This window comes from Grampus griseus, assembly GCF_964374135.1.
Source record: "Grampus griseus genome assembly, chromosome: 8".
NCBI classification, from domain to species: Eukaryota; Metazoa; Chordata; class Mammalia; order Artiodactyla; family Delphinidae; genus Grampus; species Grampus griseus.
In genome coordinates, this window is record NC_139002.1 from 5,870,034 (window position 1) to 5,884,774 (window position 14,741).

The window sequence follows — 14,741 nt, forward strand, 5'->3', positions numbered from 1 at the left end:
GGCTGGGGTCCCGCAGTCAGTCTTTTATCAGACCTTCCAGGTGGTTCTGATGTGTGACAAAGTTTGAGAACCGCTGCTGTTCACTCTCTCAGTGTCCTTTCCAGCTCCTATTCTCTGTTTCTCTAAAGAAATGGTAATAACACGATTTTTATATCTTCTTTACTAAGTTACTGTGGGAAGACTAATGTATGTGAGTTAATTTTGACCTCGGGTTACTGCTTTGGCTATTACATAGGAATGTGAGAACTTCAACTCCGTGGATTTGTATAGTACTAATGAAAGTTGAGAACTGATTTCCGCATGTCAGTATACTTCTCTAAATTCCTTTCATTTCCCTTGGTTAAAATGTCCTGACAATAGTAAGTTAGAACATCTTTGTCATTCTAAGTTTATCTTCAGTTTCTTGAACTTACATGATACCTCTGTAATTTTCTCAAAAACCTCTTTATAGAATAGTAATCAAGAGTGTCGATGTTGGGATACAGATAGACCTGGGTTCCAACTCTGACTGCATTATTTACTAGTTTTACAACATTAAGGAAGTCACTTCAACTTCTCAGTGTCCTAATTTCCTCAGTTGTAAAATGAGAATAATAATACCTACCTCATGGTTTTATATAACGTAAATGAGGTACTACATACACAGTTAGCATAGTGCCTGGCATTCAATATATGTTAGTTATTTTTCTTAATACTTTTCTTCTTTTTTGGCTTAATTCTCTTTCCTCACAGCTAAAATCATTTTCTTCAACTCCATTTTATTTTTGGAGTTTTAATATTTTCTATTCCCAAATATGTCGTATTCTCACTTATTTCATGGATTGTGAGGTTAGATCCAAATATGAAAATCTGTATAAAAGTTATCTTTGTGAAACTAGTTACTACTATTAAAATTCATAGATTTAATTTTCATTTCCTGCTTTATTTAGCTGCACAGCTCAGCCGCACTGAGTGGAGTGAGCTCTGTGGAAGGTGGAGGTTTACTGTGTCATCTGGGCCTCTCCAGGCTGCTTGGTTCTTTCCATCATTTATTCATTGTCCATAAGTAAAGGTAGCCCCTTGGGTATCTTTATACAGATTATTTTCTCTCATAGGAGGAGGCCTCAAAATAAAATGAAAAAGTCTCCTGTGGGCAGCTGGCGTTCCTTTTTCAACCTGGGGAAATCATCATCTGTTTCTAAACGAAAGTTGCAGCGTAATGAGAGTGAGCCTTCAGAGATGAAAGCCATGGCTCTGAAAGGTCAGTGCGTCACACCTTCCCTTCTCTCTGCGCTGTGGGAGCAGTTTGCCTGCAGGGCCACGCTTCCCAGCCTGTCATGCGGCTCTTCTCTAACTCAGACACAAACTCACCACATTGTTATAACAGGCTTCAACAGGATACGTCCTAGTTGTGTTGTTACACGTGAATTGTCTTCTTTTACCAGTGTTTTATCCCCAAATACATATTATATGTAAGTGTGCAGAAGTTCCCAATTCCTTTGGAAACTATACAGATAATATGTAGTGTAAATGTGTTTAAAAATTCACAATATATTTGTAATGTAGTTTGTATATTGTTGGTAATAAAAAATAACTGCTGTGGTATTTAAACTTACTAGTCTACATATCTGTAGATTTTAAAAATGACAAAATCGTATTTCAACATGCCTCTAAGAGTTTATAAGTCTTATAACCAAAGAAGGTATCTTTTTACCAGATGATTCATTGATGAGAGTATCTTATTGGATAGATAAATCTATTACTGTGTTGTTGAAAGTACTGCCCTTTTAAAAATCATTTAAATCTACTGATATTAACAGGTTCTGAATCTAGGAAGGAAAGTAGTGCTTACTTCTTGGGTAATGTTAGAAATACAACATTCAGTTCATTTAATTCATCGTTCATTCAGTTTGCAATCATGTACTAAGCATGTGCTAGATATTTTGATAGCAGCGTCTGCAGATAGAAGGAAAATTAAGACACCACCCCTGCCTTCCATGTCTTATGTGGGACATCATATGTGTAAGAAAATAAATGTCATGCAGAATCATAGCTATTGAAATAGAGGCTTATGTGAGGTATTTATGGCAAGAATTGTCAGTTCATGGGGGGAGAGGAAAGAGAACCTTGACTTGGGTTCTGAAGGATAAGTAGGGATTCACCTGATCAACAAGGGACTGAGAAAGGTATTTCAGGAAGTGGGAGCAGAGGTGTGCTGGTGTGTGGAACAGGGAGCCATGACGAACGTGGCTGGTGGGATGGTACACAAAGAGGTTCCAGTTCTTAGGGGCCCGGGAAGCTTGCTGGAGTTTTGGTTTTGTCCTGCATTCCTTGTGGCCGGCTGGGGGTGGGGGGGTGGCGGTTGTCATTGAATGGCTTTGTTATGGAGTCCAAGCTCCCTCTGCTTGCTGCATGACAGCGGGCCAGTAAATCAGAGACGAGGTATTGAGGCAAGGAATACGGCCGCAGACCTAGAAGATGGCAGACTAAAGTCTCAAAATAACCATCTCATCGGGGGTTTGGATGCCAGCTTCTTTTATGTATAGCACAGAGAGGGGGAGGAGATGAGGAAGTAAAGTAAAAAGGCTGTAAGTTTTGCATATATCACCTGGAATGGCCAGCCTCGGGGAGGGGACGTGTTAATTTCTTCTTTCTTGCAGCCATCCCCAGGTGGACAGGGTCCGGATGTTTCCCTGAACAAAGGCACTTTGGTTTAACCTTCAGGCAGAGGAGCAGGGTTCCCCGAGGCAGACCATTACGTATAGACAGTATCCTTTTAGTGAACCAAAGCAGTGGAGAGCAAAGGTTAAAGTGAAAGAAACAGATCCAACATGTAGTCCTGGTTTGTCTCTTCCCTCTTACACCTTCAGTATATAACATGATCGGGTTTGGGTTTAAGAAAGATGACTTTGGCAACAGCATAGGGAATATATGGGAAGAGGACAAGACCTGGAGGCTGGACAGTAAATCAGGAGACACTTACAATTGTGCAGGCAAGAAAAGATGAGTGTCTGGAATAAGCAGTGGCCATGGGAGTGGGAAATAGATCGGAGAAGTGTTCAGGAAGCTGAATCTACAGGGTGGGTGACCAAATGGTGGTGGAAAACGAGAAAGATAATTTTCAGGTTTTGACTAAATGGTAAGGGAGTTGGTGCCATTATGCCTGTAGGGAACAGTATGTTGGGGAAGAAAAATAATGTGTTAATTTTGGACATAGTGAGTTGGACCTGCCCAAGAGGTGATTAATAGTATGGATCTGGCATTCAATAAAGGGGTTTAATCTAACTAGAAATGCAGATTTGAAAGTCATGAGCAAACCAAGGGTGAAAACCCTAGGGATGTATTCTATGGCCGAAGGAGAGCCTGTTGAGTGAGGGAAGCGAGTTGGGGCCTGAGTCCTGGAGAAAAGCAGCGTTTAGAGGGTGGAGAAGGCAGAGCTGTCATGAAAGGAGAGTGAGAACAAACGGTGCCTAGGCAGGGAACAGGAGCTGGGCGCCAGCAGTGGAAGTCAGGGAGGAAGGGCTTACAAGGAAGTGTCAGCAGCCTTGAGCACTGCCAAGAGGCTGAAAGAGGCTGAGGATGTTTAACAAATAAGATTCAACATGTGTAATTAGTTAAGTGACCTGTGTTAGTTTCCTAGGGCTGCCCTAACAAATTGCCACATATGGAGTGGATAAAAACAACAGGAATTTGTTTCCTCACAGTTCTGGAGGCTAAAAACTGAAATCAAGGTGTCAGCAGGGCCATGTTCCCTCTGAAGGATCCAAAGAATCCTTCCTGGCCTCTTCCAGCTTCTGGGGACACCTGGTATTCCTTGGCTTGCGGTGGTTCCACTCCAGTCCTGCCTCCATCTTCACGTGGCTTTTGCTCTGTCTCTCTGCATCTTTTCTTCTTAAAAGGATACCAGTCATTGGATTTAGGGCTCACCCTAAATCCAGCTTTGTTGCTGAAATATCGGCTTCCCTGTGCACCGATGCCGAACAGAAATATGGAGACAGAGATTTTGGAGGAAGAGAGATGGCTTTATTTTTCTGCCGGGCAGAAGGGAAGACACAGCAGGCTAGTGCCTCAAGAGCTGTGCCCCCCTGTCCTGGGAAATTACAGGGGTTCTTATAGGTGGAACTCCCAAGGATACGTGATAGGATCAAAGTGGTGAAGGTCTTGCATTCTTCTTCTTCTTCCAGTATTTTAAACCAGTCACTGCTGGCGTCAGGCAGCCTGTTAATTGGGTCCGTTCGTCTCTGGGTTATCAGCCTGCGACCTTCTTTCTGAAATGTAAACAGCTACAAGGGATGATTTGCTACAAGAGAATGCAGCAGAGAGTAAATGCCAGGTGCAGGGTACAATTCATATGGAACCAGAGAGTAAATTAGCTTTGTGAAGGACAAGTCTAGCTAAAGTATTTGTTAGTAGTAACAGCTAAAGAATAACCAGGATTGCTTAACTCTTTCAGGGCTGTTTATGCTGTTTCCCCAGCCTGTTCATTGTTGCTTATTTTTCTTGTTTATCAGAAAAGTCTCATTTCTATTTTCACTGCAACAGTATGAGATCATCTCAAGACATACTGATCTTTAGGAAATATAAAAGCAAGTTTTAAAACTCATCTCTATTCTCAAGTCCATAATTCTTTAGAAAAGATTTTTCACATAGGAAACCACTTGAGAACAGTACAACACATTATAAAATACAATGCAAAATTGAATATGGTTGCAAAAATATAATTACTCTTGGAAGTTAAATATATGCACAGAAAAGCACTGTTCCCTTTCAGTACATATGTAACGGTGAATAAAGTCTGACACTGTTTGGTTTCGACTTTTCAGGTGGCAGGGCAGAAGGGACCTTGCGCTCAGCTAAGAGTGAGGAGTCTCTCTCTTCTCTCCACGCAGCCGATGGTAAGACTAAAGCATCAGTTGTTTTATTCTAGAATATATTTCATAAAAGGACACACAATTAAGTATATTTTATAAATACATGCTTAATAAATAGGCTATAGACTATGATTTCCTAAAAATACTAGTATCTATTGATATTTAGCATTGTCCATTGATGTTTTAATATGGTAACAGTCTTTAATTTCTTCACTTTTGACATGATTGCTATTCAATTTACATAAAAATAGGTGAGTGTTTTAAGTTAACCATTTATATTTATTAAGGCCCAGTGGAAAATGGTGTTAATAGTATTTCTTTAAATTTCACAATGAGAGCACAATGTTTGTTACAAAGTGTAAAACTAAGCAGTTTTGATGTTTAGACCAGTAGTCTTTTGTCTTGCAAATTTAACCTGAGGTTAAATCTCATACATCACTTTGGTTAGAGGCAGCCGTCATTATCTGAGGATGATTAGTACCAGGAGAAGGCAACTTAAAGTGAATCTGCCTAAAATGGGGACCAAAATTTTATGGTAAATAGTACAAAAAGATTTGATTGCAACTTGAAGAACAAAACTTAAAACTTTTGAAAATAACTTTTTAGCTTCCGTTTAGGATAAGTCAGGTTATAGTTGCAACTCTGTACTAATTTTTAGAATGAAAAAAGATTACTTCCATGTTGACTTGGAGGGAGGTAGAACTTTTTTGACAAACCATGTAGTTTAGCAAATAGGACATCCTCCACGTCGTGTTTGGCTTGTGCAGCAGTATGATAAAAAAAGGCACTTGTTGCAAAAGTAATCAAGAGCTGCATTGATTTCCTACGGACTTTTCTTAATCCATTGGTATTGAAATTGTGCTCTTTTGACGTTTCCTGGGGTGTCTTCCTTCTGGTCAACTTTCTCATCCTCATTTATAACTTCTAACTGCCAGGTCCTCACTGACCAATGGCTCTGCTTGCGATTCAACAAATCCTCGCATTTCACTTCAGTTGGGTGTCTGACATCTTACTGGTTTTCCAAGATTTTGCATTTCACTGAAGTCAAGAGAATGGTTCACAAAAACAATGCAGTGGGCTGGGTAGGTGCTTGTATTAAGCAGCAAATAATATTTGAGTAGGGATTAATTTTATAAGTGGTCAACACATTAGTGGATGTGTTTGTGTCAAGACAGTGCCTCTTTATAGTACATTTTCACTATGACAATTCTGATCATTGGAATAGAATAACGAGATAGAGGACTTCTTTTACCAGTTAGACGTTTAGCAGTATCATAAAATCAGGTAATACTCTACCACTCTTAAGGCCTCTCCTTGAGAAACTTAAAGCCTGTTCTTGTTAAAGAAAAAAAAATTATTTTTAAGTATTTGAAAGGAATCCTTTACTAAATATATGTAAACACTTTTTTTTTTGAGAAGTTCAATTTTGTAGTAATTTGGGTATGAGGATTTTTCCTCAGAAAAACAAACAGAAAACCCTTTTTGCTGTTGTGTATCCAAAGTACCATTTAAAGTGGTTAGTTCTACCTCACAAATCATGTGTGAGGTCAGTGATAAAATCAGACAAAAAGAAATGAAAAACTTGGGCAAAGTCACAAGAGTCAGTGTTGGGCTAGTAATAGAATCTAAGAGTTTTGAGTCCTTTTCCTATTGAAACCATCAAATGCATTCTTCCTCTGATTGTATCAAATGTGTTTGTTACTTAGCATTTGCTTTGGGAGTTCCATCTGTGTGCCCCAAGAGACAATTATGTTTTCTTACTCTATATGGTATGTTTCTGCTGTACTGAGTAGATGATTTCTCACGGCACCGTGTATCCTATGACATTCATACTCTGATATTGTATCCATTTTTACCAGGTGATTCCAAGCTGTTCCGACCCAGAAGACCCAGATCTAGCAGTGATGCCCTGAGTGCCTCTTTTAATGGAGAGATGCTGGGGAACCGCTGTAATTCCTACGATAATCTGCCTCACAACAATGGGAGTGAGGAGGAAGTAGGGCTGCTGCACATTCCGGCTCTCGTGTCTCCTCAGTCAGCTGAGGATGTTGATCTGAGCCCACCAGACATCGGGGTAGCCAGCCTGGATTTTGATCCGATGTCATTTCAGTGCAGTCCTCCTAAGGCCGAATCAGAATGTCTGGAGAGCGGGGCTTCCTTTTTAGACTCATTGGGATACTCCAAGGATAAACAGGGTACCAACAGAAAGGACACAGAAGCAGGTGGTAGCCAGTCTCAGACTCCAGGAAGCACTGCAAGTTCTGAACCTGTCTCACCTCTTCAGGAGAAACTGAGTCCATTCTTTACCCTGGACTTGAGCCCAACTGAAGAGAAATCATCTAAGCCAGCCTCGTTCACTGAAAAGGTCGTCTATGCTTTCTCTCCAAAGATTGGACGGAAATTAAGCAAATCCCCCTCTCTGAACATATCTGAGCCAATTTCAGTGACCCTTCCCGCTCGGGTGTCGGAAGTCATCGGTACCGTCGCAAACACAGCAGCCCAGAACGCACATTCTCCAGCTTGGAACAAAAGTGGCGAAGAAAGTGATGTCATAAATAGATCCCCCACCCAGGTAGTAAAGATAAAAGCAAACGAGAGAGAGGCCCAGGAAGGGTGTGAGTCTGAAGTCCAGCCCCTGGACCAGGTGGCTGCTGCAGACGCAGACCCGCCAGGGAAGGAGGAGCCTGCCTCAAGCAGTCAGAGTAAGGCTGTACCTTCTGGACAGACTCAGACAGGTACCATTTGTTTTCCTCCATTCTTTCTTTAAGCTAAGAGGGATCTTCAACCCCGTGTGCCAACTGTGCCTTTTAAGAGAAGTTTACTCCACAGCTAGCCTTTAATCAAACAGAATGTTTTTCTAGGTGGTGCTGATGGCTCAAAGCCCTAAATTAAAATCAATCAAACAGAAAATCCCCCAAAGGGCCAGTGGTCCTGCTTCAAACCTTCATAAAGTCCCCTTATCTCCTTGGACAGTCAGAATTCCTGGATAATTTTTGCACAACTTCGTAGCTCTTGATTCTGTTTTCTCTTCTGATAAAATACCTAAATTATAGCCTTACAAGTTAACCAGCCAGCCTACACCGTCCAATCTAAAAACTATCCTTAACGACAATCTGCAAGCCCTTGAAGCTTGTTTTTTAAGCAATCTTTTCTGAGCCAGTGAGGGACCTGCTTCACCCCCGTCTCTGTGGCAATCCAAGAGGAGAGTGCAATCTTAAACACTCTTTTGTTTTAGTTTTCCTTCTGAACCAGATGTGTTTTCTACAGCATTTGCATGTGGGATAGAAGATCGTGGATTGCCATTTTGAAATATGGAAGGCACCCATTTTTTTAGTGATGAAATGGGGAGTGTTTGGCTTTCCGTATAGGATAACACAAGCTACCTTTTCACTTTCATTTTTTTTCCCAATTTCCCACCAGGAGCAGATACCCATGACCCCCCTCAGGATTCCGTTCCTGTAAGTTCAGTCTCTCTTATCCCACCACCACCGCCTCCGAAAAATGCTGCCCGCCTGTTGGCGCTGGCCTTAGCTGAGTCTGCACAGCAAGCCTCGACCCAGTCATTGAAGAGACCGGGCGCTTCCCAGGCTGCTTGTACACATTATGGAGACACAGCAGTGGCTGCGACTGAAGAGAAACTGCCTACTGCCTACTCTAGTGCTACCTTAGATAAAGCCTATTTCCAAACCGATAGGCCAGCTGAGCAGTTCCACCTCCAGACCAAGGCCTCCGGAAACTGTGACCAGCCAGCACCGGATACGGCAGCTACTGAGGTTTATACCCATTCCAGCGCCGCTGAATCTGGGGAGCAACGACACCCAGCAGACATACCAGGCAGTCAGCCGCCTCGAATCTATTTATCTGGGGACCCAGAAAAGGCCAGAGTCACTTCAGTTCCCTTAATAGATTCTGAGTCTGATGATCACATACGTTTCCCTGAAGACCAGTCTGTGAAGACCAGTATGCCGACTGTCTCCTTTGTGGGCCAGGATCAGCTTCGTTTCTACAGTGGAGACCAGCCTCCTTCTTATCTTGGTGCAAGTGTGGATAAGCCCCTTCACCCTTCAGAACTTGCAGACAGAGCTCCCGCACCTTCTAATTTGCCTAGGGACAAAATCTACCCTCCTTCTGGGTCCCCTGAAGAGAATACCAGCACAGTCCCCATGGCTTACATGACCACTGCTCCAGCAGCAGCTGACTTGAGCGCCAGGGAAGCCAACTGGGATGTGGTCGAACAGCCCAGCGCAGCAGGGTTCACCGCTGCCACCCTCCAGCGCGGTCACAGAACTAATCGTCCCCTCCCCCCGCCTCCTTCCCAGAGACCCTCAGAGCAGCTCCCAGTCCTGGGGCAGGTACAAGCCGCAGCCAGTATAGGACTAAACAACGCCCACAAGGTAAGAAGGGGGGAAGTCAGTGAGATGAAATGTGTATTTTTCCGAAGGTATGTCACTCTCCAGCAGGGTGTGTTGTTACCTTGAGTGAGATCTGACATCTGCCTTTAAGTCCTGTGGCAGGTTTCCGTGAAACATTTCCCAGTTGAGGTTGGGATCTGCCTTTATTGTGATGCTGGTTTTCCTCTGAAAAAGGAGTGGTTACTCGATGGCTCTAGTTTAACGATACCTGCTCCCTTTAGTTCCTAAGCATGTAGGTAGTTTCTTTATAGAGATACGAAGAGATTGTGAACAAACGAGTCAAGCTGGGCCTTAGGTGTCAGGGTTGCAGCGTTTTCCCAGCTCCATCACTGATTCATTGTGGCTCTGGGCAAGTCGTCCAACCACCTCTGCCAGTTACTCACATCTGCACTACCAAAGTGCTGTATTCTCAGGACATTTGAAAGACTTTCTGCCTTACAGACTTTTTAGCAATATCAGAGATGACAGTGTCTTAGGACTTGTTATTTTCTCAACATTAACCAGCAGATTGTTCTACAGTTAAGCACCTGTTTTGATGAGAGAATGTTACACGCAGAATGATAAGGGTTTTTGTGGTCACCTTGAACTAAAAGGACTTCATATCTAGTCTTCTGTGCGGGATGCTCTTTCTAGTGGCTGCTTCTCAAGGGGAGCATGTTTGCAGCCCTGCAGTGAGGACCACGTTTGGCTTCTGCTGCCACAGACCGGCTGGAGCACAAGGAGGGAGGGAGAGACAGGGACTGTTGGATGCCACCTAGACGAGTCCCTTTCTGTCCTTCCCTGGACTGGGGGCTAAAAACTGTCCACTGGGCAGCCGTGAGTCACTTTAAAAACCTCTCCAGATAGAACCAATGCTTCTTGTTTAACAGAATGTTCTTGGTGTTGAGACTGAGCTACATAGATAGACAGGGTGTATGTTTTTAAGCCTGGTGGTTATTTGGCTAAACTTCTGTTCGGTCCACACAGTAAGATAGTGTCATGGGCCACCTCATCTCACGTTGAAAACCTATCGTAAATGAGAACAGCTCTCCAAAGATGGGATGGCTGCTACACCAGATGGCCACACAGGCCTTCTTTTCGTGGCAGTGGGGACAGGTCGGTCTCTGTCCTGTCCAGTGTATCCGCACAGCTTGGGAAATTTCAAGCTGCTGCCCAAATGGCCTCAACTTGTGAGTTGTGAATTTAATAGCGTTTGATTCCATAGAGGGGAGCAGAAAAAACAAACTCATAATGTTATCATCTTTCAATAGGTTCAAGGAGTAGTTCTGGCTCCAGAGAGGCCGCCTGAACCCAGAGCCCTGGGTGACCCCATGCCTGTCCTGGCCGGCGACGGTGGGGCCGCCGCGCAGTGTCCTGCCTCTGCGCCCGCTCCCCAGCCCAGCCTTCCCGAAAAGGTGCGGGAAGTTGCCAGGGCCCCCCCACTGCACCTGCGCGGCGAGCCCGTCCCCGTGCACTCCTCCTGTGGCTTCCCTACCCCGGGGCCCCCCACCAGGACCATGGAGAATAAAATCGCCGCTGCCATCCACTCCAACTGCCCAGACACGTCCAGCAGCTCTGGGCACCACACCTTTGTCACGACTTCCTCAGCCTCCGTGGAGGACGTTTTGCCTTTACCAGTCCCTGTCCCACAAGCCAAGCATGCCTCTCAGAAAACTGCATATTCCACCTTTGCTAGGCCTGATGTCACCACTGATCCCTTTGGTCCAGAAAACTGTTTGCATTTCAGTATGACTGCAAGCTGCCAGCACCGCCCCCAGAGCGTCCCCCCGCATCACGGCAAAGTGGAGCAGCACCAAGCGTACGGCTCCAGATCCGAGCCGCCAGCCTCCGTGGGTCCTCGGTACAACACGTACGTGGCCCCGGGAAGAAACGTGTCTGGACACCACCCGAAGCCATGCAGCCGGGCCGAATACGTGTCCTCTCTGAGCTCCTCCGTTAGGGGCAGTTGCTACTCCGAAGAAATGCCCCTGTACCCCACCATCCGCAGGGTGCAGTCTCTCCACACCCCTCCGTCGTCCATGATTCGCTCTGTCCCCATTTCGAGGACAGAGGTGCCCCCAGATGATGAACCAGCCTACTGCCCAAGACCCCTGTACCAGTATAAGCCATATCAGTCCTCCCAGGCCCGCTCAGATTATCACGTGACTCAGCTCCAGCCTTACTTTGAGAATGGCCGGGTGCACTACCGCTACAGCCCCTATTCCAGTTCTGGTTCCTATTACAGCCCAGACGGGGCCCTGTGTGACGTGGATGCCTACAGCACAGTGCAGTTGAGGCCCCTTCACCGCCTGCCCAACCGCGACTTTGCTTTCTACAATCCTAGGCTGCAAGGAAAGAACGTGTACAGCTACGCTGCTTTGCCTTCACGTCCCCGGGCCAACGTGACTGGCTCTTTCTCTGCTAATGACCACAGTGTAGTCAACATGCCTCCAGTCGCCGAGGTAAAGCACACTTACACCTCATGGGATTTTGAGGACATGGAAAAATACCGCCTGCAGTCCATCCGGAGGGAGAGCCGTGCGCGGCAGAAGGTGAAAGGGCCTGTTATGTCCCAGTATGACAACATGACCCCCGTGGTGCAAGATGACTTGGGTGGGATCTATGTCATCCACCTGCGGAGTAAATCAGATCCTGGGAAAACTGGACTTCTCTCGGTGGCAGAAGGAAAGGAGGGGCGGCACCCAGCCAAGGCCCTCAGTCCCGAGGGAGATGACCGCCTCTATAGGAAGCATCTGGAGCCAGAGTTCGACAGAGCGCACCACCATGGAGGACACGGCAGTGGGCAGTCAGAGAAGCCGACCCTCCCTCAGAAGCAAAGTAGCCTCAGGAACAGGAAGCTGCATGACATGGGTTGTAGTCTCCCTGAGCACAGGGCACATCAGGAAGCAAGCCATAGGCAACTGTGTGAATCAAAAAACGGGCCACCTTACCCACAGGGAGCCGGCCAGTTAGATTATGGGCCCAAAGGAATTCCAGACACTTCTGAGCCAGTCAGCTACCATAACTCTGGAGGGAAATATATTCCATCAGGGCAGGAGTCTCTAAGACTGAACCACAAAGAGGTGAGGCTCCCCAAGGAGCTGGAGAGGCCTCGGGCTAGGCAGATTGCAGCCCCAGAGAAACACTCCAGAGACTGCTGCAAGGAGGGGGGACACCTCGCGCAGTCAGCAGTCCCACCCCCTAAGCCAGAGCGGAGTCACAGCCTGAAGCTCCACCATACCCAGAACGTGGAGAGGGACCCCGGCGTGCTGTACCAGTACCAAACACACGGCAGGCGCCAGGGCAGTGGGACTGTCGGGCCCCAGTACGATAACCTGGAGGGCTACCACTCCCCGCCCCAGCACCAGCGAGGAGGCTTCGGAGCAGCGGCGATGGGCACATATGTGCCGCCCAGCTTTCCCCACCCACAGAACAGGACATACGCTACAGCTCTGGGGCAGGGCGCCTTCCTGCCCACAGAGCTGTCCTTGCAGCATTCTGAGACACAGGTCCATGCGGAATGAGCCCTGGGAGCAATAGAGTTGAAGCAGCCTCTGCTGGACAGTGGACTGTTCTATTTTTTTCAGTAACCAAAAAAAAAAAAAAAAAAGGCTACAGAACCCCCGACCACATTTAAAAAATAAGAAGAAAAATAAATCACCATCTTTTTCCCCCTTCCCTGCTTCATCACCACCTCTTCCATCTACAAACTGTCATTTTTGTCATTTAAAGATCTGAAAGATTGTACAGCACTGTGTTGAAAATCTCATAAAGAAATTTGTTACAGACCATACTTGCCATATATAAGGGCTGATTTGTAAGAGCCTGAGGACTGCCTTTAACTGAATTTGAGTTTGACTTCGTCCTTCCTAGCATTTTCTGTGTCCTTCAGAGCCTGATGCCCACTTCCCTGAAGGTCTTTGTGTGTCCTGTCTGTTCCCACTTGCTTTGCCAGTAGCCATGTCTTGCCTAGAGGGATACCTGTTTTTCTAACTTCATCCCCCCTGTCTTAGAAGGGGCTGTGTGTTATATTAGAGTGGAGAAAAACTTCTCTTGATCCTTCACATAAGTCTATTGGACATTTAGAAAATTACAACAAAATAAAAGGAATTAAGACTTTAAGTATTTAATAACCATCACAAAATGTCAGACCACTTAGATCCAGGCTGAACTGTGCTTGTCACACCCTTCCATAGCTGCTCCTCGCAGTGCAGCGGGCAGACGCCTCTCACTGCAGAGGAATTTGTAAGCTAGAATTAAAGAACCTTCTTAGCTGGAAATCAGTGACCTTTGTTAGTACCAGAAAATGACATCAGTGGTTCTAAGCTGCTGCCTGCCTTCAGTTCTTTTTTTTTATTCTCAGTAATATTTGGTAAATTGTGATCCTAGTGAAATATTTCACACCATTTGTTTTCCTAAAGCAACGTTTGTTTTTCATTTAAAAAAAAAAAACAGCATGGTTTGACTGGATAAACACATAATTTATCATGATTACAAATTTACATGTTAATTTGTTTCTAAACCAGGTGTCCTGGGAATTCTTAAAGTAGCTACAGGTTATCTGTTAGTAAACTGAGCGTTCCTGCAATAACCACTTAGCACAGCCCGTTTCACCTGCTGGAATTCTGGGCAGTGACCGTTTACACCCTGAGGAATGAACGTACTGTTTCTTCCCTCTGTCCTCGTGCGATCACAGTCTTACTGTAATTGCCATCCACACCAGCATTTCAGGTATAGTCCTTACAACGCTGGAGACATGTTAAACATGTTCATACCCAGGGCTTTCTTTTGAAAGTTGCATTCCATTTTCTCAACCCACCTCACCACGTATGCCAGACTAGAAGGCAGTCCTGTATTTATAAAATGAGTTGAGATTGTCATGTCATTCCATAGCTCTTTATAATACTTGATTTTTATACATTCTCATGTTTTAAATGCTCAGTTTGTAGTAGAAGATACTAGGAGAATTTCATTCCATTTACTGGATGGTTGCTGCTCTGGCTTTTTAAAACTTGGGATTAACTTTTATTTAGAGCAAAGAAAAATCTTTTAAGAGGCTAAATTCATGCTGCTATTATTGCTGTGAAATTGTATAAAGATTAGGATTCATGCCAGTTTTTTTTAATCTAAAATATCATGTGATTGCATTTTAAGGGTTTATATTTAGAAAAAATAAAGTTTTAAGAGCAACACATTTATCTATATGTGGAAATATGCTGTAAGGTTTTTTTTCGTTCCCCCAGAATTGGTCAGAGAGATTCAATAAAGATCATGGTAGAAATCCTAAACTTATGGAAAAGTTCTGCAGAAATTCAGACCTCTAGATGAAAAGTGCAGACCCACCTGGTATATAGTCACAGTGTTAGGGAACCTGATAGGATACTTCCATTTAGCACACACACACATCAAGGGCTCTGTGCAGGAATTTGCTCTTTGGTGAATATGCGGCACTAATATTTTTTCAGCCACAGCCATCTTTTTGCCAGTAGGCAATCCATTG

At 44.8% G+C, this 14,741-nt stretch overlaps 1 protein-coding gene across 2 annotated transcripts in view; it reads left to right on the plus strand.

Moving 5' to 3' along the window:
• ARHGAP32 (Rho GTPase activating protein 32) overlaps nt 1-13,535 on the plus strand; it is a gene marked incomplete at its 5' end in the record, with an annotated part of 173,975 nt that extends 160,440 nt beyond the window's left edge. For both annotated transcript variants that reach the window (XM_082661162.1, XM_082661163.1), the window contains 5 exons: nt 1,095-1,240; nt 4,803-4,874; nt 6,710-7,585; nt 8,271-9,244; nt 10,513-13,535. In XM_082661162.1, the coding sequence (XP_082517288.1) occupies nt 1,095-1,240; nt 4,803-4,874; nt 6,710-7,585; nt 8,271-9,244; nt 10,513-12,765 (4,321 nt within the window). In that variant the 3' untranslated portion in view covers nt 12,766-13,535. The remainder of the gene's footprint in view (nt 1-1,094; nt 1,241-4,802; nt 4,875-6,709; nt 7,586-8,270; nt 9,245-10,512) is intronic.
• Between the last annotated feature and the right edge of the window lie 1,206 nt (nt 13,536-14,741).